The sequence below is a fragment of the Pseudocercospora fijiensis genome (genome assembly GCF_000340215.1).
Source record: "Pseudocercospora fijiensis CIRAD86 unplaced genomic scaffold MYCFIscaffold_7, whole genome shotgun sequence".
Classification (NCBI taxonomy): domain Eukaryota; kingdom Fungi; phylum Ascomycota; class Dothideomycetes; order Mycosphaerellales; family Mycosphaerellaceae; genus Pseudocercospora; species Pseudocercospora fijiensis.
In genome coordinates this window covers 1,045,059-1,064,668 of record NW_006921538.1, presented here as the reverse complement: position 1 = coordinate 1,064,668, position 19,610 = coordinate 1,045,059, and the positions used below count along the sequence as shown (strand labels likewise).

Here is a 19,610-nt window from a genome sequence, read left to right as displayed (position 1 = left end):
CATGGAGCAGCTTTGATTGCTCCCTCATCAAATCTCATCAAACCCTTTCCTTTCTATTTTGGTCCAGGTTCCAGCTCAACTTCCACGTTGCCTTAATATACGATGCGCTGGAACCCGCACCGTCCACCACCGTCTTCACCGACACACGCTAGGCGGAAATGGATCTGCTTCGTCGCTTCGGCGCTCTGTTAGACAACGACGACATCCCGTGGAAGACAATCATCATCACCTTCGGTGTCGCCGAATATGCCCTCGAGACCTACCTCGCCTACCGTCAATTCCAAGTTCAGCAGAAGAAGACAATTCCCCGGCAGCTGAAGAGCGAGGTTGATCAGGAGACTTTTGATAAGGCACAGAGCTATGGAAGGGCCAAAGCAAAATTCGAATTCGCGACCAACACATGGGGCGTCGCAAAGAAGCTGGCAGAGGTCCAATACAATATCATTCCGCTGCTCTGGCGTGTCTCTGGCACTCTGGTTGCGAAATACGGCACATGGGGCTTGACTGGAGAGATCACTCAGTCTCTCGTCTTCATCTTCGCCAATGCCTGGATCGACACGCTTCTCGGCCTGCCCTTCAGCTACTATCATCATTTCGTCCTGGAGGAGAAATTCGGTTTCAACAAGCAGACCGTCAAGCTGTGGCTTACCGACATCGTGAAGTCTCAAGCCATCGGCATTGCGTTTGGTGTGCCCATCGGAGCCGCCTTCCTCAAGATCATCCGGGCTACAGGTGACAACTTCTTCTTCTACATCTGGGTCTTCCTGCTCTTCGTCCAGCTTGGTGCCATCACCATCTACCCAACCGTCATTGTCCCGCTCTTCAACAAGCTTACTCCTCTCCAGCCAGGCGATCTCAAGGATCGAATCGATGCTCTTGCCGGACGCCTCCAATTCCCACTTGGTGAGCTACAAGTCATCGATGGCTCAAAGCGTTCCTCCCATAGCAATGCATATTTCTCTGGTCTTCCATATCTGAAGAAGAAGATTGTGCTTTACGACACACTCATCGAACAACAGGAGACCAAGGAAATTGAGGCAGTGTTGGCTCATGAGCTCGGTCACTGGAAGGAGAATCACACAGCCAAACTGCTCGGCATCGGCTCAACGCATCTCTTCGCTATCTTCGCCCTGTTCAGCGCCTTCATCCACAACAACTCCCTATACAAGCACTTCGGCTTCCCAACTGAGCGACCCATCATCATTGGCTTCATCCTCTTCAACATGGTTCTCTCGCCCACTGATCACGCCTTGAAGCTGATCATGAACACAATCACACGAAAATTCGAGTACCAGGCCGACAAGTTCTCGTACGATTTAGGATACAAGGCGGAACTCGCAAGCTCTCTCATCAAAATCAACATCAAGAACCTCTCTTCAATGGATGCCGACTGGATGTACAGTGCTTACCACCATTCGCATCCCATCCTCACCGAGCGATTACGCGCTCTTGGCTACTCTTCGGAACGTAAGGTGTCGAAGGACAAGCCCAAGGTTGCTGGTGAAGCCCCCGAAAGCATTAAGAAGTCAGAGTTCGCAAGCCAGGCCAATGGTGACAGGAAGGAGCTGTAGGATGGCGCCTCCGAGCATCAGGATCAGGATGATGGTGTCAATGGGCATGAGAGCAATGCGACAGTCGGACCTCCTGTGTTATCTAATAATCCCTCTCCCGTGTCTCGACTTCAGACATGGTTGGAGTTCACCCTCGACCTCTACATCAAAGTCGCCGGCCTTCCGATTCTGTTCTGGGTCTATTGCGGAGACACATGTGGCTGGGCAATTCCAAATGTTCGCCGCGCCTCTGCTCGCCTGTATGGTCCAGTCGATGAGTTTGCAGGCGAAGACCATGACAGCGTCATTGGTCATTGATGCCACACTCCGTGAGTAGACATCCGTCTCCTGTAGGTATAGCAGTAGCATATCTTAGTATACACCGGCTGTGAGAACCACTTTCTATCGAAGAGGCCATTCCATGATCATGATACTCTACCGCGCCAGCCTCTCGCCTTTTTTCGCAGCATGGTTTTCTTTTTGGCTTTCCCTGGAGTATCAATCAATGCAGAAGCAGTTCGCCTAAAGCCCCAATACCGGTGAAACTCTGAGCATGTCTCTCACTTCACGTGCCTCGCCTGCCAGTTCCCTTAACACCTCCACGAGCTTATTCTCTAGTGCCGCCAGTAAATGTAACCAAGAGTGCAGCAACATCGTTTGTCTCCTGGGGAGGGCTCCGGTTCTGCGACCAGTAATAGTCGTAGTTATCCAGCACGTACCCAGAGATTTGCGGGATCATCAAAGTCGGTCGCGGAGGGAGGGAGAGGCGTAATCAGTCCGAAGGCGACTTCGCTAGGGAAATCCCAGAATCTGATTGATCGCCGTCATATGATCAGCCGGCGAGATATGCGGAAGGTATTCTTTCTCGAAATCTAACACCACGAGCTTTGCCAACTCAACATCACAGCCGAGGCCGGTATGCTGAATTACAAAGTTACACTGGATTCTCTCGATCGTTTCAGGGGTGGGAATGTAAGGGCGTGCAGGAGGAGGAGGCTGAGGAGGATGAGGAGGATAGTACATGGCCGGAGGAGGTGGTGGATAGTGCATGGCCGGAGGAGGTGGTGGATAGTGCATGTTCGGAGGAGGAGGTGGATAGTGCATGGCCGGAGGAGGAGGTGGATAGTGCATGGCCGGAGGAGGTGGAGGATAGTGCATGATCGGACGAGGTGGATTCGAAACGTTTGCTGGATTCCGACCAAACCCAGAGGGACCTGGAGGATTCAGGGGGTTGCGAAATGGAACTACCGGAGGAGGCGGGACCCAGTTCGGAGGCGGCAGCGGGAATGCGAAGTCCCGTGGAATAGCAGACCTCTGGGTTCGCCGTCCTTCGAAAAATGGCCTCAACCGTCGGATCTCTTGCCTGACAAATGGCTGAATGTCTCTCATTCCAGGATTGTTGCTTCGCGTATCCCGGACCATGGCCAGCTCTACATTTTCGTGCGTTTCGGATTGCTCCAAGGTGCGGACTTTCCACCAAAATGTGTACTCCGCGTGGGTAGCTACATATGGTGCTCTGTTGGTATCAATGACGGCGCCGGCGGGAGCATTGAAACCAGGTTGAAGGTACAGAGTGGGAGGGCCAGTTGCAGCAGCGATGCGGCCAGCGGGATACAGCTGGGCAATGCTAGGGGCGGAGGCCGGAGGTAGTGGCAGACCAGTGGTGCCGTTGAGGAAGGCGACGACAATGGTCATGCCAGAGAGAAGAGGGCGTATGATGCGAGTCATCGTTGCTTCTTGATACGTAGTCGGGAGTACTACACAGCGTCAGAGGGAGTCCGACTCTGCCAAAGAGGAGTGCGAGAGCATACTACTTCCGTCAAATTCTCAAGGCACTGCCGTCGAGGCGAATACCGGAGGCAAAAATGTGCTTCGAGGTGTGAAAACGGCCTGTCAAGTGAGCACGGGTTAATACTATGGAGGGCTGCTTCGAGTGTTGCTCGGGGTGTCTGGGTTTGAATCGGAAATGGAGAGAGAAGGGCCACTCTTTTATAGGCAGGGTAGAGGACTCTGCCAGAGCGTCGATTGCTGCTCTCCAGTATGACGGCCCTCATGATATGCTGCTGGTGGGTTTGATAGCTTAGTCCGGCGGCACGTGGCGGAGTTGCGTTGTTTGTTTGCCGCACTCGAGTGAGGTGCGCGTGCTTCACCTGCGGTATTTCGCTCTATCAGCCTCATAGTTCACATGATGAGCTTCGGGTTGCTCGCGTGATAGCGGAGTTCTGACATCCATGAGAGCGGGGCCATGTCATTGCAGATAGTTTGAAGACAGCATAGCCGTGGCGTGACGGTTAGCGAAGAGGTATCATTGCAATTAGCGAAGTTGTATCACTCCAGTAGGCTGATCCCCGGCCTCTTGATTAGCAGAGCCCTATCCTTCAAATGGTATATCTGAAGTTCACATATCCCTCGAGCACTTTCTCTCCACGGTCAGCTTTCCTGTTCTCGTACCTGAAGTATACAGTGTTAATGCAGACCAGAACCACAATCAAGGAGTTGAATGCTAGGCTCAGATAGACAGCCAGATGATACTTCGGTGCATCACGGGTGCGATACATCAGTGATCCAGCAATACCACCAATGCCGCCGAATCCAATCAGGGTAGCGGACGTGAAGGCGCGCTTCCAGTGACCTCGAACGTTGTTTGCCTGTACGTGTCAGCATCTTAGCATCTTGCTGCTTTGTTTCAGGACGGATGATATATACCTGATATGCCATAATGGTCGGTATTGCCGCATGAGCACCACCTGCGATCAGGAATGTCGAAAAGTATCGAACGCCGGATGATTTGGCGAAGCCGAGCAAAGGCAGACCAATAAAGCCTTGCAATGCGTTCAGGAACAGCAAGGGTCCGCGTATCCGATATCTGTCGCCAAACCACGCAAAGACGTAGCAAAGAATGGCGGCATAGATATACTGTGGAGCAGCGAGGACTTGCGAAAGTGCAATGCTATAGCCCATGTTCCGCCTCAGAATGATGGGCAAGAAGAAGGACATGCCATATCCTGTAGAAGTCGCACAGCTATAAGAGGTTAGCAAGATCGGAGATATTGACGGCATGAGTCTCACAAGAAAAGTAGGGCAAAACTCCAGACCTTGGGATCCGCGCCGGAAGCGATCCACTTTCGAAAGTCCCATGGCTCGGCTACAGCGTCGCCTCTGTCTTTGTTGATGCGTCGAATGATGAAGTCGATTTCGTCATTGGCCAGGAAACTCCAATGCTTCCTCTCCTTGCATCGATCGGGAAAGTCGACGACAAAGATATAGCCAAGGACTCCAAGTGTCATCGTAATGATGCCATACATGATGAAACTGCACGAGGTCAGCAGGCTCGTCTCAAGGACTGGGGAAATTGCATACATCCACCGCCACCCGGCGTGACCAGCGAGTCCATCCATTTTCGAGACACCGTACGCAAGAATGCCAGATACTCCAGCAGCAGCCAGACCAAGCAGGTAAAACAGGGCGAACCGCCTTTGCTGATCGTACCTTGCGTACCATGCGGACAGAAGGTATACGCATCCTGGAAAGTATCCAGCCTATTCAATTAGATGCGCGCTCGGCTCAACGAGTGTATAGTGATGCTTACCTCGAATAAGCCGAGCAACAACCGCAGGGGAATCATCGTAGTCCACTTCTGCACAAAGCCGGCGCCGACCATCACTGCACCCCACGCAACGCAAAGGCCGGGAAGAAAGAGCCTTGGGCCAAGTTTACGAGTCAAGATAGTTGCAGGAGGTTGGAACAAAACATATGTGACGAAGAAAACCAGCCCTATGGTTGACTTGTTGTCCGGTCAGCGCCGCATCGCAGAGAGGAAGGGAGGATGCGAGACATACATATCTAAACCCCTTATTCATGTCCAAATCAACGTTCATACCAGCAATGGCTGCGTTGGGCAGATTGACCCGGTCCATCAGCGATACACAATACATGAGGCCAAGAATGAAGACAAGGCGTTTATCGATCTTGTGGATGATCTTTCGTTGCTCACGAAGGGAGAAGACGGGGTCGACATCTAGTGGCTCGGCTTCCTGTACTTGGTTCTCTTGATCCGAGGATGCTTCTGATGAGTGTATCGCAGTGCCATCCACTTCGGCAATGTCTTTTTGGTCATCGTTGAACCGCATCGTGTTTGGGCTGCGCTTGGGCATGAGTTCGCAAGAGCGCTGCTGGAAGATTTGTTGTGCAGACTTGCGTCTGCGGACTATCCACCCCTGTATACACTTTTCCTCCGAGCAGACCAAGAGCATCGTAAGAAATCCTTGAAAGCTTTCGAGGAAATGTGTTCGCACTAGGGAGATGGCCTAGCATCTTCGCCTCTACCCTAGATCAATCTCACGCAGAGATGCATGGAAGTCCTTTGACGATGATATCAATGCCGAAGACGCCAGCATTGGCATTCTGCACTTCGCCATGTACATCCTGGTGGACTTTTCCTAATCCGAGGTTACGACTACCGTGCCGATACGAGATGCGTTCGGGGCGGGATGCTGCGGTTCCAAGAGCCAGGGTTCTCTGAATCGCTTGCATTCTGGCTAACTCAGAAGAAGTAGTGACGCCGTAGCAGCGATTCATTTCACCGCCCGCGCCAAAGAGTTCCAAGCCATCGCCCAGGAAGTTTCGACATAATGCTGGTCACCACGCTGTCTGGCGCCCGGACAAATGCGGCACACCAAACGAAGGCCGTTGACACATGCCGAGGTGTTCATCATGGTCCGCGGTCATGCTGTCCGCAGCATTCGATGTTGGAACAGACTCGTGCCCTATTAGTAATCGTGATGGAAGGAGAGGAAGAGAAGACAGTGCTGTTGTGAAGTGTGAAGTGAAGTCAGGATCTCCCCCGCCTTGAGGCTCGGCAAGATCGCGGCAACAGACCTCAATCACGACCATCCTGGGAATCTCATCAAACACACCGACCGCACATCGCAGTCATGGCGGAAGACAATAGCACATTGGGGACCGGAGGCACGCGCTTCGACGAAGCTGCAGAGCTGGCCAAGGTGAGTACAGTAGAATCTCAGGACCCAGCGCGGAATCCAAGCTGACTATACCTAGGCACTGCAGGAACTCCAGAAAGGCGAGCGGACGGCGACAGAGATGGAGAAGAAGCTAGATGCCATGGAAGCCAAGATTGAAGCCTTACTTGCAGAGGCAGAGCAGAATCAGCAGACAGCAGATCGGTTGAAGCCGGAGGCGGCCGGAGTGGGAGAGGAAGATAAGAAGGAATGAAGTAGGAGATCAGCAGCACAGCGAAATCTTGCTCTGACTTGCCTCGAGCACGGCCGCAAGAAGCATGGCTTTTGGCTCTATGTCTATGCTTCGCCCGATCTCGCGGACACAGCAGGCTGATGCGGGAACCCTCAAAGCCCACCCACAGTTGCTGGCTTGACGCCCTGATTGTGCGCCTCCAATGCCGCGCTCAAGTCATAGACTCTCTTGCTATCCTTCTCGAAGACGCCAATCTCGGTGATGATGCCGTCAATCAGTTCAGCAGGCGTGACATCGAACGACGGGTTCCACACATTGATACCCTTGGCCGCAATGCTGATGGTCTCGACCTGGTCTAAATCATTCAATCTCGGCCCCGTCAGCATTGTCATCTCTTCGCCTGGGCGCTCCTCGATTACGATATCTGCTCCAGACCTGGTGTTGAGGTCGATCGTGGTGCGAGGCGCTGCAACGAGGAATTTGACGCCATGGTACTTTGCCGTGATGGCGAGCTGGTACGTGCCGATTTTGTTGGCAGTGTCTCCATTCGCTGCCACACGATCTGCGCCAACTACAATCGCGGTAATGCGTTTTTCGGGGCCCTGGAGTCGCAGGAGTGCAGAAGCCATGGAGTCGGTGATAAGAGTAGCCGGAATCTTGTCATGCACAAGTTCGAAGGCAGTCAATCTCGAGCCTTGGTTGTATGGCCGCGTTTCGGTGCAGAAAGCGTGCTTAAGAGATCCATTGGCATGTAATGACCGGATCACACCCAGAGCAGTTCCGTAGCCAGCAGTAGCGAGAGATCCTGTGTTGCAGTGTGTCACGACGCTAACCTGTCCGCCGCCTGCAACCTTCTCAATCCATTCCGCGCCATATTTGCCAATGCCCTTGTTGTCGCTGACATCAGCTGCCAACATTGCTTGTGCAGCATCGCAGTATGTCTTGCTCACGCTGTCGCCATTCGCGTCGCTGATTGCTGCCGCACTCGTGACGATTTTCTTGAGTTTGCCAACTGCATCTGCCAAGTTGACGGCGGTTGGACGTGACGTGACTAGATAATCCAATTTCTCCACAATGAAAGCTGCAACTTCTTCGGCCTTGTCTGAGGTCTTGTTGTTGGAAAGCTCGACTGCGAGACTGAGTGCTGCGACGATTGCTATTGCTGGAGCGCCACGAGTGCGCATGTCTTTAATGGCGTGCCAGCCATCTTCAGCAGTTTTCACTTCGTCGTATTCTTCTTGATGTGGAAGCTTGAGTTGGTTGAGGATTTGAAGCGAGCAAGGCGCGTAGCGGATGGCTTCGAGCACCATTTTCGATTATCTCGCGCAGCGTTCACGACTGAGGTTGTCGTTTTCTACATTGACTGAAACGCTTTCAACTTTCAAGATTCACATGCAAGGTTTCAAATTTGGGCTATTACGCCATCAAATTAGCGCCGACCCACTTCGCACGTGATCAGCACCAAACGCGATGCAATTGTGAGTGACCTTCTCACACAGAGGCTATTCTGCCGCATAATAGATCCTCAGTCTTCTACTACCAAGCATTTTTCCATCAATGCTCTGTCTCATGATTGAGGCGTTAAGCTTGCTCCCAAATCGCACGTAGACATCCGCAATCTTTTCTCCACCTAGGTCAACCACATAGTGGAATATATCCTGCACGTCGTTTCGTTCAACAGTGTCCAGTAGCTCCTCGAGCTCATCTTTGAAGCTGTCCAGCCTCCAAGCAGCGATTCGCGCAATGCCTAGTACCGAGGTTGCTTCAGCCACATCCACCGCTTTCCGTTCGCCTCCAGCTGGTTGCCATGACTCTACTTCCTTTGGCTGTTCCCTCTTCTCAGGCATCTTCTTCGCGGTTGTTGCTTTCTTAGATTTTGTAACCTTCGTAGGCGTGGCAGCAGACGCCATGCTTGTCTTGCTGGGAGTGTCTTCAGTATCGCTCGTGTATTTTGGCCTTGTGCTTAGCGCAGCATTTGCATCTGTAATCCTGTCGAATGCAGATCCTGGAAGGAGGGCTCTAGTTTCTCGATTCCTGATCCTCGTCTTCTCCCGCATCTTGTCGAGCGGCGATTTCTTCTTTGGCGGCATATTGGCTGTGGGCTGTGTCGTCGAGCGTGGCGCCGAGGTTGCACAAATTGGCGAAAAACTTCTGGTTTCGATCGAGGATGAAGAATGCTCCGAGGGCTTTCCCCAGATTCTGTACCTAGGAAGATTGGTGAGTGGTAAGTGGTTGGTCAAAGTGGACCCTTTGTAAAACACTTTATAGCTCACCGGATTCAGTGTTCACAAGACAAAGAGCAAATATGAGCATCGACTCAGCATTGAATGCGACCCGCTTGAATCGCATTTCCTCAATTTTGCACCCTTCACTGGCGAAGTTGACCATCGAGGCCAAGTCTTGGACAGGGTAAAATCAGAGGAAGGGAAAGTAAGATCTGGCGCAAAGAACCGTGCGTCCAGCGTGCCACTACATCACAGACGCCATATCCAGCTTCTCCGTCGAGATCGAAGCTTTCCTGTGTTGAGAAAGCTCTGCAGCTTGGTCTCTTACAGCACTGTCTGGTCTGCTCGGGGATGATCTGGGCCGCCCGAGTTTTGGAACATTGACTGCGATCAGCGAGTGCTGTGCCGAATGGCAAATTGCAGCAGGAAGGCATTGAATTGTCACATCCTGACTTTTTCTTCTACGCGGCGTTCAGCCTCCCAAGTACCTCATGGACTTGAGCCGCCCAGAGTGGTTTCTCTTTCGGAAGTCAAGCGGCCAAAGACATCCTTACTTCCCACGAAGGTCAAAATCCGGTCAACGCGGTGGACTCTAATCGAATCAGAAACTCCTGAGAGTGCCGAGAGGGTGCCTGGAGAGGGTCATATCTCATAAGTTTGAGGCAGCGTTCGGGAGGGCCGTCGAAATCAGTTCGATGGGTTGAAGGCATCTGGCTCTAAAATCGCACCCAATTCTGTAAGCGATACAATCAAGTTATTCAAGGGGAGGTATTGGTATAGATTCGACAAGCGATCGAGGCAATCGTGTGCAAAGGTGATCTCGAGCGCGATTGAGAGGAGAGCAGCTGCTCAGGAGAACGATGAGGTCCGGAGCGTGGTTCTTGGCGAGCTGAATCAGCACCCAGCGCCGCTAGCAAGTGCCATCGCAACGGCATAGATTCCATCCTATCATGCCATAGCCACAATAATATGCATGGACACTCACTAGACTCCTGCGAAGCAATATGTAGGTACAGTATATCGACACAGCTGTCCAAATCTGCCTCAAGGCATCAGCTTTTCCCAATTCCATCGGCTCTACTTATCTTCAGGCATCACCCACACTGTCCGTCGACTCTCCGCAACCCACACTCACGACATGCGCCGCCTCATAATGAAAAGGAGCAGCCAATCTGCAGAGCCTGCCTCAAGACTAACCCTCCTCGGCCTTCCCTACGACATCCGCTACCTAATCTACCAACACGCCTTCCCACCAGGCCGACAAATCTACGTCCAAGCATCCCCAAGCACACTCCTCTGCATCACAAATGAAAGGATTCCGACCGCTCTTCTCTTATCATGCCAGACGATAAACCGCGAAGCAGGAGGATATCTCTACAACAATTACCTCTTCAATCTCGTAGGCAAGAAACAGGACTGCCTCGAACACTACGAACAGCTCCAGAGGACGATGGAGAAATATACTAGGACGCATGTGAATGTAGATGCCTTTAGTAATGGTGATCATTCGAAGACTATGGCTATTGCTTTACATGCAGGCGAGGGTAAGATGGAGATGTTGAGGAGGAGGGAGAGAGGATTGAAGAAGACGATACGAGAGTTGAGACGGGAAGTCAGTCAGGACAAACATGCACCTATACATGCGAGGCGGAATTATCTGATATTGCGAGGTCTCGCATTCGGGATGTGGGCTGGCTTGATAGGCTTGCTTGCACGGCTGCTTGGTGCTTACTAGATTATGTAGACAACTCTTCAGGCAGATCCTGTATCTTCACTACACTGACCCAAATATTCTCCTTATTCTCACTGTACGCGACAATCAAACTACCTTCTACTTGTACAGCTGTCGGATAGCTAAACCCATGATTCTTATACCTGTCTCTCGTCTCCGGCGCGATCACAGTGCTCGCATTGGTTCGTAGAACACCGATACTACGATACGCCTGCTGCACGCCAGTAGCGCGGGATTCTCGAGACATGGCTATGGTCAGAGGCTGGCGACTCAAGTCATCTCTGTACACGGGGTTGTGTATCAGGTAACGATCACCACTTGGAGTGATACGTCCTAGATACTGCTTCGTCTTGGCATCGGGGATGTTGGTCTTGTAGATCTTGTTCCCGTGCTGGGACAATGTGTATGGATACCAGCCTTTCCCTAACAAATCTTCGTTGTATTCGATCCAGACGGCATGCGTGTTGCTGGTAGGTGAAATGTCTCGCCAGAATCTCTGCCAGTAGCCTCCGGTTGATGATGCGGAGCGAACCGCGTGGGTCGGCTCCTGCATATTGTGGATATCATCAGCAGCGTAGAGCTTAGGGCCTGTTCTCTTTTGGCTACACCTCCGCTGCAGGTAGTGTCAATAGCCGCTGCCACTGTAAGTGAACAACTGTAGCCAATATCGACCTTCCGTATCTGTAAGAGAACAAGTTTATTAATATCACCTTCTTCTGTCGTATGTAGGTGTTGTTTGAACCTATAGTAGAGTGTTGCGACCTACAGTCGTGGTTTGTATAAGGGCTTGGCGTGTAGAAGCCCAATTTCGAGCTATATACCTTCGGGTGGAATTCAACCTCCTACTGCTACATATCACCCCTATATAACCTACAATATAGCTCGGACACACCGTCGCTTCTTCGTCGATAGTATTCTTAGCACATTCTTCAACTTAACAAGTCTTAGTAGTGTATTAAGCAAAACCGACCCTCCGTAATAGATACTAGCACCTAGCAGCGCATAGCCGCCCTCGCAAGCTGTATTGCTATAGCGCAATACTATAAAGAAGAGTTAGACCGCCGCGAGTACACGCATACCGACAATAGCTACAATAAGGCCGCCGAGCTATTATCTAATAAGAGGAAGCTATACGAGAACTGTCGGTTAAATAAGGACACCTTTATAGCCTTACTTAATGCCCTTTATAAGAAGGGTTTGCAGCTAACAAAGCACCTTACTGCGGCCGAGCGTTTAATGCACTTCCTTATAGTCGTGTCGCTATCCTTTAGCTTCCGGCAGATAGACCTTGTATTTAATAGGTCTAAGGCGACAGTCTATAAGTTATTCTATGCTGTTCTTGCTGCTTTGCTTAAGCTGTATAATGAGGTTATTAAAGAGCCGGATTATAATAGTACTCCTATAAAGATAATGAGCTTAACAAACAGCCGTAGAACAGGCAAATTCTTCCCTTAGTTTAAGGATTGTATCGGAGCCCTAGATAGCAGCTACATTATTGCTTATATGCCTCGCAATGAGCAGTTGCTATAGCGTAATAGGAAGGGCTCTATATCGCAGAATGTGCTAGCAGTCGTAGACTTTAATATGCTGTTTACTTATGTCCTTGCTAGATAGGAGGGCTCTATAAACGACGCGAGGGTGTTGCTATACGCTCGAGAGATGGAGGGCTTTAGTACTAATTGTCCGGACAACAAATACTATCTCGCAGATGCTAGTTATCCGAGTACTCGACTCACTGTTGTGCCCTTCCGTACAATACGTTATTACCTGAAGGAATAGCAAAGCGGTAACCGTCGACCTAAGAATAAATAGGAGCTATTCAACCTGCGGCACTCGAGTCTACGTAACGTTGTCGAGCGTACGTTTAGTATGCTAAAGGAGCGCTTTAAGATCCTTCGTAACACTAATAGACCTGCCTTCGACATAGAGATACAGACGGCTCTTGTTTATAGCCTAGTATACCTGCATAACTTCATCCGCCGGACTAATCTATCGGACGAGCTGATTGCTAATGAGTTCAAGCGCTAGAATAACGAGGAGCCGCTCTATAACGAAGAGGTCCGGTTAGGCAGTAGAAGGCGCGCTACTTGGACGCTCAGTTAAACAGCCTCTACTAAGAATAAGAAGATAAGCGCCTAGCGTACTAAGTGTGCAAGGAAGATGTAGCAAGACTATTTAATTGAGCTTAATAGCCGTAGATTAGCTATATAGCAGAAGGGAGTCAATAGCAAGGAAATGTAGATGCCTTAGTGCCTTGTCGTTATCGTGTTAAGCACTTTTACTAGCGCTAATCGCTAGAAAGTGGCTCAATCGACTTAACTCGTATAGAAATAGTGTAGATCTGAGTAGCTTCTTCCATATGTTAGTTATTATTTTGGAAGATTTTCCACTACCTCCGCGGAGCTAGTATACGCCTAAACCTTAACCGAATTAGATGATTTTTAAACGAGGTTAGAGCGCGTAATAAGTAGACTTTCCGCTGTTATATAAATATATAGTATAGGTGCCGTCTTAGTAGTGTAGTAGGCCATAATCGGTGCACTGGATTTGAATAGCAATGCAGCTAACACCTCCGCGGAGCTAAGCTAAATTAAGCTAAGGTCGGCTTCGAGGCCGACCGCTAAGCTAGAGACGTACACTAAATTGTTCAAATCTATATGCGATTAGAACACTACAATACACGGTCAGATATATATCAAAATTGGAGCGGAGCTTGTAATAGATATGTTCTCGATGACTTATAAATTTCAAATGAGTATAAGCATATAGTGTTGAATACTAGCATACGAGGTTTGTTGAAAGTCGGCCTCTCGTCTCTACTAAAAACGCGCTTCTCTTTATTGCCTTAGTGCCTCGTCGTTATCGTATTGATCACTTTTGCTAGCGCTAATCGCTAGAAAGTAGCTTAATCGACTCAACTCGTTCATTCGATATCGCTCTCGATATCCTCTTCTATACCATTATTAGCGGCAATCTCGCGGAGCTAGGTACGCCTATAGCGTACAGAGCCCTCGTAGAAGGACCTAGCTTCAAACTCGCTACTAGAGCCATCGTGGAAGGCCTTACTACAGGCCCTATAGAGCTTATAGGATAGATTGAAGTCGTTTAGGTTGTTAAGAGCCAACTTTACTAGAATGTCGGGTCTTATACTAAGAAGGCCTTGTATAATAGCGTTAGTAAGGCGGATAGCACCTCTACGAGGGCCCTTAGTATTGTTGCTAGTGATAGGCGCCTTAGCGGCGGAATAAATGTCCTAGCTCTATATACTATCGTCCTAAAAAGTAGCCTGTTTCGCCGGTGTTTAGGCCGTTTCTAAGGGAGTCTTCTGCGGCTTAGTAGGAGGCAAGTTCTCTTTGTCGGTCTCGTTGTTACTAATTGATATAGACTCCTTAGACTTCGAGGATTTAGCCTTCTTGTTAGCCTTCTTATTGGCTTTAGTGGACAGTCGTTTCTTAGAAGCACTGGCGCCGCCCTTAGAAGCCTTGCCTATAGCGGTCTTATTGCTATAGATTGTAGCGTAGAGGGCAACGTATAGTATAGGGTAATCTCTTAGAGGCTTCGCGTTCTTATAGACCTTCTTAGCAAGGTAGTCCTTCTATACAAAGGAGTTAGCAGTAATAGTGCTAGTGTCGTAGTTAATGCCGAAGCCAGACTCGTATTTAAGCGCTATAAAGGCAGCGTAAAGAGCCTTGTAGAACAGTAGCTTCGTACGGCACTGTTTCTACGAGATAGACCGCTTTGCTTAACGAGATACGTTAGACAATACATCCTCGCGAGCCTATAGCTTTAATTAACCGTTACGGTAGTTGTTGAGGTCTATTTAAAGGGCTACGTTCTCGAGGAGGATTTGTTCTATCTTAGCTGTCTAAACAAGTCGACCTTCTTTATTAGAAGAGGTGTCCTTATCGCTAGAACCGGCCTCTACATTGTCCTATAGGGCGGCAATATTCTCTCTAATATCTTCCTAAGTATTAACAAGCTAGCTGTCTATTAAGGCGACCTATATAGCGGATAGGGTGCTAGTAGGTGCTAACTAGGTATCGTCGGAGGTAGCTTAAGGAGTGGATTTAGTTATAGTAATTGTACGATTTGTTGTTTAACGAGGAGGTGTTGGATCGAAATGATTCTTGCGGCAAATTAAAGCGCCGTATCTTAACAATTTTATAGCGTGCATCGTAGTATATATATACCTCGTTGTTGCTGTTGTTAGTAATAATAGAAAGCAAAGAATTCGTCGTATTCTTAGGGAAGTGCAAATTCTGCCTGCTAAGCCCTATACGGGTGTTACCGTCGGTGGATACAGGCGCCTATACAGCTAGTATTCAGCTCTCGTTACATTCTATAAAGGACAACTGCTACTGAAAGTGAACAAGTGCGTTATAGGAAGGTGCTATATAGTCTATTGGAAGCGACGGCGCCATTAGAAGGTCCATAGGTGGCTGATACTGCCCTGGTTTGGTGCCAATTCAATCTATACTAGGTGCCACGACCTACAGTAGAGGTGCAGCTGAAAGAGAACAGGCCCTTATGGTTGTAGAGCCATGGAGACCATGCGGGTGCTTGATCTGGCTCTCGAAGGATGGCATTGATTTTCTCGGCATCTGCACAGTCTTTCATGCCATATTTGATCCCATAGACAGTCTGTGAGAAAAGCTGAGGTCCTGTGTATTCGTTCTTTTCGATCCAGCATGGATCACCAGCTGCAGAGCCAAGTTCTTTGTTGATTAGGACTGCAATGCGCCCAGCAGACTGTTTGTCTCCTGGACATGCTACGCTTGCACCCTGCCCTATGGCGTAGAGCTTGTCCGATTCTCGGATGTGGACGAATGTCAGGGCCTGCCAAGCTCTTTGGATTATGTTGCGACTGCACCAGTACTCGAAATTCTTAGTATCTGTCTGATTCGGCAGAAGCGCTGCTGGCATGACCACTCGATTCGCGCTCCAAGTCAAGCCACCATCCCCGGAGACTGAGATCCGGACATCTTGTCCCATGCTGTCCTCGTCCACTGGAGCAGACGAAAAGATAAGATACGTCTTGCTCTCCAAATAGAACAATTCTGGATGATGTGCATAAGTGCGGCCGGCCGATACGCCATTGTATACTTTAATCTCCTTGACGATAGGGATCTGGTGCCATCCGGCGAAGAGTAAGTCATTGGTGTTCATTGCAGGCTTGACCTGCCATAGTTGATCGGCTGGAGGGTGCTCTGCTGCTGCCAGGCCAAGGAACAGCATGAGAGCCTTCCATGGTCTCATGATTGTTCAGTAGATTCAGACGCGAATGCCAAACGCGGTGTCGCTCGGGGTGCGGAGGTCTGTTGAGAGTCTTGCAGTCATGAAGAGCAATTCGCGACATCTCCCTGACCAACACTGGCTTTTGGAGGGACTGCATGAAAGGGGGCGAGTTACCGGCTAAAAGGGGACCATGTTTTCCCGGGATGGTGATTGAGCCTCTACGGTCGAATAATAATAACACGAGAGGAGATTGCAACGTCATGTGAGCTTCGTCCGAACGAGCCACATGCATGATGCAACGTCGGGGAGCGAGAAGAGGTGAGGTCAGAACAGGCTCGCGGAAAATCGTCGATCGGCGGCGGGCATCCATCCGATTCTGCTTGAGGCCAAGCTTGGGATCGTGATCTGGTGTCCGTTATAGAATAGACACAGCGAAGATGGAGGTGGAGCTTTGGGAGAAAGGTACGGCCCGTTTCGCTGCCACGTGCGGTCAAGCCTTTGATATCATCATCATCGGAGTAGTAGTGGGCACGGTGGCTTGCATCGAGCGAGCGGAGGAGAGGGTCTTCGCGGGTCTGTGCGGGCCTGGACTGCATCGACGCTGATCGATCGCCCTGCACCTTTGCCTTCTCCTTTGCAGAACTGCGAAACAGCACATCGCGATGCCCATTCACGTGTGTCGGTGGGAGCTGACCGCTGACGGCGCCAGCTGCTACTCAAACTTCGCTATCCCAGAACCCGCACCAGAGCGTAAGCCGTGACACCGCTCTCTCCTGCAAATTCACCGTCCTTCTCGCTCGCCAGCTCTCTCATACGCGTGGTGGCTTGCAGGCGTGCCTCGAGGGAGCGGGAAAAGCCATGCATTACGGTATGTGGGCGGCGCGTGCTGAAGTAGAGGCTGGGCGACGACATCCGACTGATCGAGAGCTGCAGTTCGCTTCTTGAAGACACCCACAGTCACTGTGGATCGCGGCACCGTCACCCTCAAAGCCGTCCTGACCCTCACCACCGATCTGGGAGAGACGTTCTATCCCAACCACCTCGAATTGATAGCCTCTCTGCGCGACACGCCCGAAGATGGGGACATATACTTGAGGAAAAGGCTGCAATGGGAGGCGGGAGCACGATCGGTCAATCTGTCCATTGATCTGTCGCGGCAGGACATAGAATGGCCGGCGTGCATACACGTTGCCGTGAGAGGACATCAGTCGGCAGGATGTGGTTATGTGCCTCCCTTTGTCGATGCTTGGAGCGGCGCGCTGAACCCCACCAAAGGCCAATTTTCTTCGGGCTGGAGAGTGGAACGAAGGTTCACCAATGTCATGGAGAGACAGCTGTCGCTGCTTGAGGATGCGGGTGACAGCATCGCAAGGCACCTCTGGGATGGCAGCCAGGCCCTGGCCCACCATATCGACCAGACCCTCTCGCTACAAAGCCAGCACACACTCCCACTTCTGGAGTACGTGCTGCTGCAAGCTGCCTATCGAAGACTCAATGCCATCGAGCTTGGTTGTGGTTGTGGCACTGTCGGCATCAGTGTCGCGCAAGCCATTCCGGATTGTGACATCTTGCTTACGGACCTGGATGAGGTCACTGAACTGGTCGAGGCCAACATCGAACGCTGTAATGCAGCCATGTCGTCGAAAGTAAGATTTCAGGCACTTAACTGGTTGGAGCCTCTGCCGCAAAATCTGGAGAGCAGAAAGAACGACTTGATCATCGTTTCCGAATGCACCTACAATACTGACACGTTAGAGCCGCTGGTTGGAATACTGGTCTCTCTCATCGTGCGATCGCCGAAAGCTGTCATTTGTGTGTGCACAAAGACTCGACACGAAAGCGAGGCTGTCTTCTTCGACCTCATGAAAAATGCTGGTCTCATCGAAGAGGGCAGCATGAGATTACCGCTACCAGGCGAGCCGGGACATGGCTACTCCGATTCTGCTACAGATGTTGGTCTGCACTTGTTTCACGGAAAGGATCATCGACTAAGTCTGAGTCCCCGAAACCAGAGCGAAGATCAAATACCCAAAGTCAAAGTCACGAAGCGGTGCAAATCGAGATGAGTGCGGTATGATATGCCGTGTTAAATTCATACCAGCATGCATGCTTCGCCACAGGAGGAGAAGCCGTACATGAAAGAATCGGAGAGTCAAGTGCATGACTTCAGCATGAGCCCGCCAATCGGCGTTCTGGGAGGGCAAGTGGATAGCGACAGTCACGAGATATGAGCTTCAAAAGCATTCGAGGTGTTGGCTATTCTGTCAGGCATGATCAAGGTCAGTCGCAGCTAAACCTCAATTGCGATGAACCTGCTGTGCTTTAGCGGGCATTATGATATGGCCCACGCAATTATCATTATTGGCGAGGTGGCAGTTACAGGTCAATGACATCCCATTCCCGCAGTTGGAGGACCTCTCGTGACGTCCAAGCAATCGCCCGCTGACATGAATTCGATGCACATCTGTTGCCATCCTTGGCAACTGCCTCGACATTCGAGTTTGCTAGTCTCGAGGGAGCAGCATTCGGTCAGCCCGATGACTTCCAATTGCACTGGTATCATGACCAGCCTGATCATGGGGGACGCCTCTGCGCTGGCAGCTCGTTCTCAAAACCGGGCCTCTTTCCCCCCACCCATTCTGATTTCCTTTCCTCCACTACAGCAACGACCAAGCTCACCTTCGACAGTCCTAACACTACCAAAGCACAGCAAAGCGAACCAAAAGCCTCAGAGCATCGACCACCGCGGAGCGACACCAACCTCAAGTGACCTTGAGAGGTTGCTGACACACCTCACTGCCGACACTCTCGGCTCTATCAGAGAAACAGTACCAAGGTGTTCACCTCCCTCTTCGCAAATCTTGTGAGACGGTGACTAATGGAAGCGAGTCAGACTGCTCATTGCTCACGTGAGCCATCAGACTATTGACACCTTCTCACCTGCCCTTGCTCAACTCTCCAAAGCAGCCTTGACAAAGTCGCGACCTCTCCTCGCCTTTCTTGATTAGCTTGCGCCGACAGAAGCGAATCAGGCTGTGATCCACCCACGTGATCCATAAGGCCAGCATCACATTTGGCTGACGGAGCGGCGTAGATGATTCCTCCACAAATCTTGATACTCTTCCTGCCTCTGGCCTCGCTCACGGGCGCCAGTCCCATTTCTGCGAAGACGCGCTTCAACGAGGCTTCGCTTACCGAGCCACTCAATGGACGCTCAGTGTCTGTCCTTGATGGCGTTCTCCAGAAGCGAGCTCCGCCTCGTCCCGTTCAGCCTGACGACCCGCCTAAGACCCAGTCGGCTCCCAACCCTGATGACCCAAAGGGAGGTTGGGCCTTGCTAGAGACCATCAATTTGCCCGATACCTTTGGAGATCTCAGTGTTCCACTGGTGCCCAACTCTGCTTCCGCACCGGCATCTGAGCAGGCCAATACTAAGCCTGACGCCAACAAAGGCGCCTCGAAGCTTGAGACCCGTCAGCAACCAGGCACCCAGGAGCAGCATCAATGGGCCTATAGCGCCTACCGGGGCTATATTGATTCTGACCCAAGGAACAATGACAAGAAGGGTTTGAACAGGCATCGTGATGCCATTCTGAAAGTCAGCAACGACATGTTGGCAAAATACCCAACCCTGTTTAGCGGCGGCGACAGAGAAGA

General features: G+C 50.8%; 9 protein-coding genes across 9 annotated transcripts; 3 read left to right on the top strand and 6 right to left on the bottom strand.

Annotated features, from left to right (window-relative positions):
• The first annotated feature begins 148 nt into the window (after nt 1–148).
• On the top strand, nt 149–1,966 carry MYCFIDRAFT_86743 (uncharacterized protein). The gene has a single exon (XM_007930918.1). The coding sequence runs from the start codon at nt 159–161 to the stop codon at nt 1,569–1,571; it is 1,413 nt and encodes a 470-aa protein (XP_007929109.1). The 5' UTR covers nt 149–158; the 3' UTR covers nt 1,572–1,966.
• On the bottom strand, nt 1,262–3,802 carry MYCFIDRAFT_208456 (uncharacterized protein; the record flags this gene model as incomplete). Its single annotated transcript, XM_007930917.1, has 13 exons — nt 1,262–1,674; nt 1,703–1,898; nt 1,934–1,952; nt 1,985–2,040; nt 2,088–2,224; nt 2,266–2,360; nt 2,433–2,444; nt 2,491–3,307; nt 3,334–3,499; nt 3,536–3,599; nt 3,646–3,675; nt 3,701–3,743; nt 3,778–3,802. 13 exons carry the CDS (start codon nt 3,800–3,802, stop codon nt 1,595–1,597), a joined length of 1,740 nt encoding a protein of 579 aa, XP_007929108.1. The 3' UTR covers nt 1,262–1,594.
• Nucleotides 3,803–3,928: 126 nt separating this feature from the next.
• MYCFIDRAFT_31109 (uncharacterized protein) lies at nt 3,929–5,680 on the bottom strand (the record flags this gene model as incomplete). The annotated part of the gene is made up of 6 exons (XM_007930575.1): nt 3,929–4,198; nt 4,257–4,572; nt 4,620–4,862; nt 4,911–5,089; nt 5,140–5,334; nt 5,390–5,680. The coding sequence occupies 6 exons, from the start codon at nt 5,678–5,680 to the stop codon at nt 3,929–3,931; spliced, it is 1,494 nt and encodes a 497-aa protein (XP_007928766.1).
• Nucleotides 5,681–6,786: 1,106 nt separating this feature from the next.
• On the bottom strand, nt 6,787–8,071 carry MYCFIDRAFT_204427 (uncharacterized protein; the record flags this gene model as incomplete). Its single annotated transcript, XM_007930916.1, has 1 exon — nt 6,787–8,071. The coding sequence occupies one exon, from the start codon at nt 8,069–8,071 to the stop codon at nt 6,914–6,916; it is 1,158 nt and encodes a 385-aa protein (XP_007929107.1). The 3' UTR covers nt 6,787–6,913.
• A 146-nt stretch (nt 8,072–8,217) lies between these two features.
• On the bottom strand, nt 8,218–8,823 carry MYCFIDRAFT_204426 (uncharacterized protein). The gene has a single exon (XM_007930915.1). It carries the CDS (start codon nt 8,816–8,818, stop codon nt 8,264–8,266), a length of 555 nt encoding a protein of 184 aa, XP_007929106.1. The 5' UTR covers nt 8,819–8,823; the 3' UTR covers nt 8,218–8,263.
• Nucleotides 8,824–10,722: 1,899 nt separating this feature from the next.
• On the bottom strand, nt 10,723–11,271 carry MYCFIDRAFT_198374 (uncharacterized protein; the record flags this gene model as incomplete). Its single annotated transcript, XM_007930914.1, has 1 exon — nt 10,723–11,271. The coding sequence occupies one exon, from the start codon at nt 11,269–11,271 to the stop codon at nt 10,723–10,725; it is 549 nt and encodes a 182-aa protein (XP_007929105.1).
• A 1,259-nt stretch (nt 11,272–12,530) lies between these two features.
• On the top strand, nt 12,531–12,746 carry MYCFIDRAFT_31067 (uncharacterized protein; the record flags this gene model as incomplete). Its single annotated transcript, XM_007930573.1, has 1 exon — nt 12,531–12,746. A coding segment is annotated over one exon (216 nt), but the record flags the coding sequence as incomplete, so codon positions are not given.
• Nucleotides 12,747–15,073: 2,327 nt separating this feature from the next.
• On the bottom strand, nt 15,074–16,110 carry MYCFIDRAFT_177020 (uncharacterized protein; the record flags this gene model as incomplete). Its single annotated transcript, XM_007930913.1, has 4 exons — nt 15,074–15,168; nt 15,206–15,959; nt 15,996–16,044; nt 16,073–16,110. The coding sequence occupies 4 exons, from the start codon at nt 16,108–16,110 to the stop codon at nt 15,074–15,076; spliced, it is 936 nt and encodes a 311-aa protein (XP_007929104.1).
• Nucleotides 16,111–17,254: 1,144 nt separating this feature from the next.
• MYCFIDRAFT_211939 (uncharacterized protein) lies at nt 17,255–18,058 on the top strand. Its single transcript, XM_007930912.1, has one exon. The coding sequence runs from the start codon at nt 17,276–17,278 to the stop codon at nt 18,017–18,019; it is 744 nt and encodes a 247-aa protein (XP_007929103.1). The 5' UTR covers nt 17,255–17,275; the 3' UTR covers nt 18,020–18,058.
• Nucleotides 18,059–19,610: the final 1,552 nt, after the last annotated feature.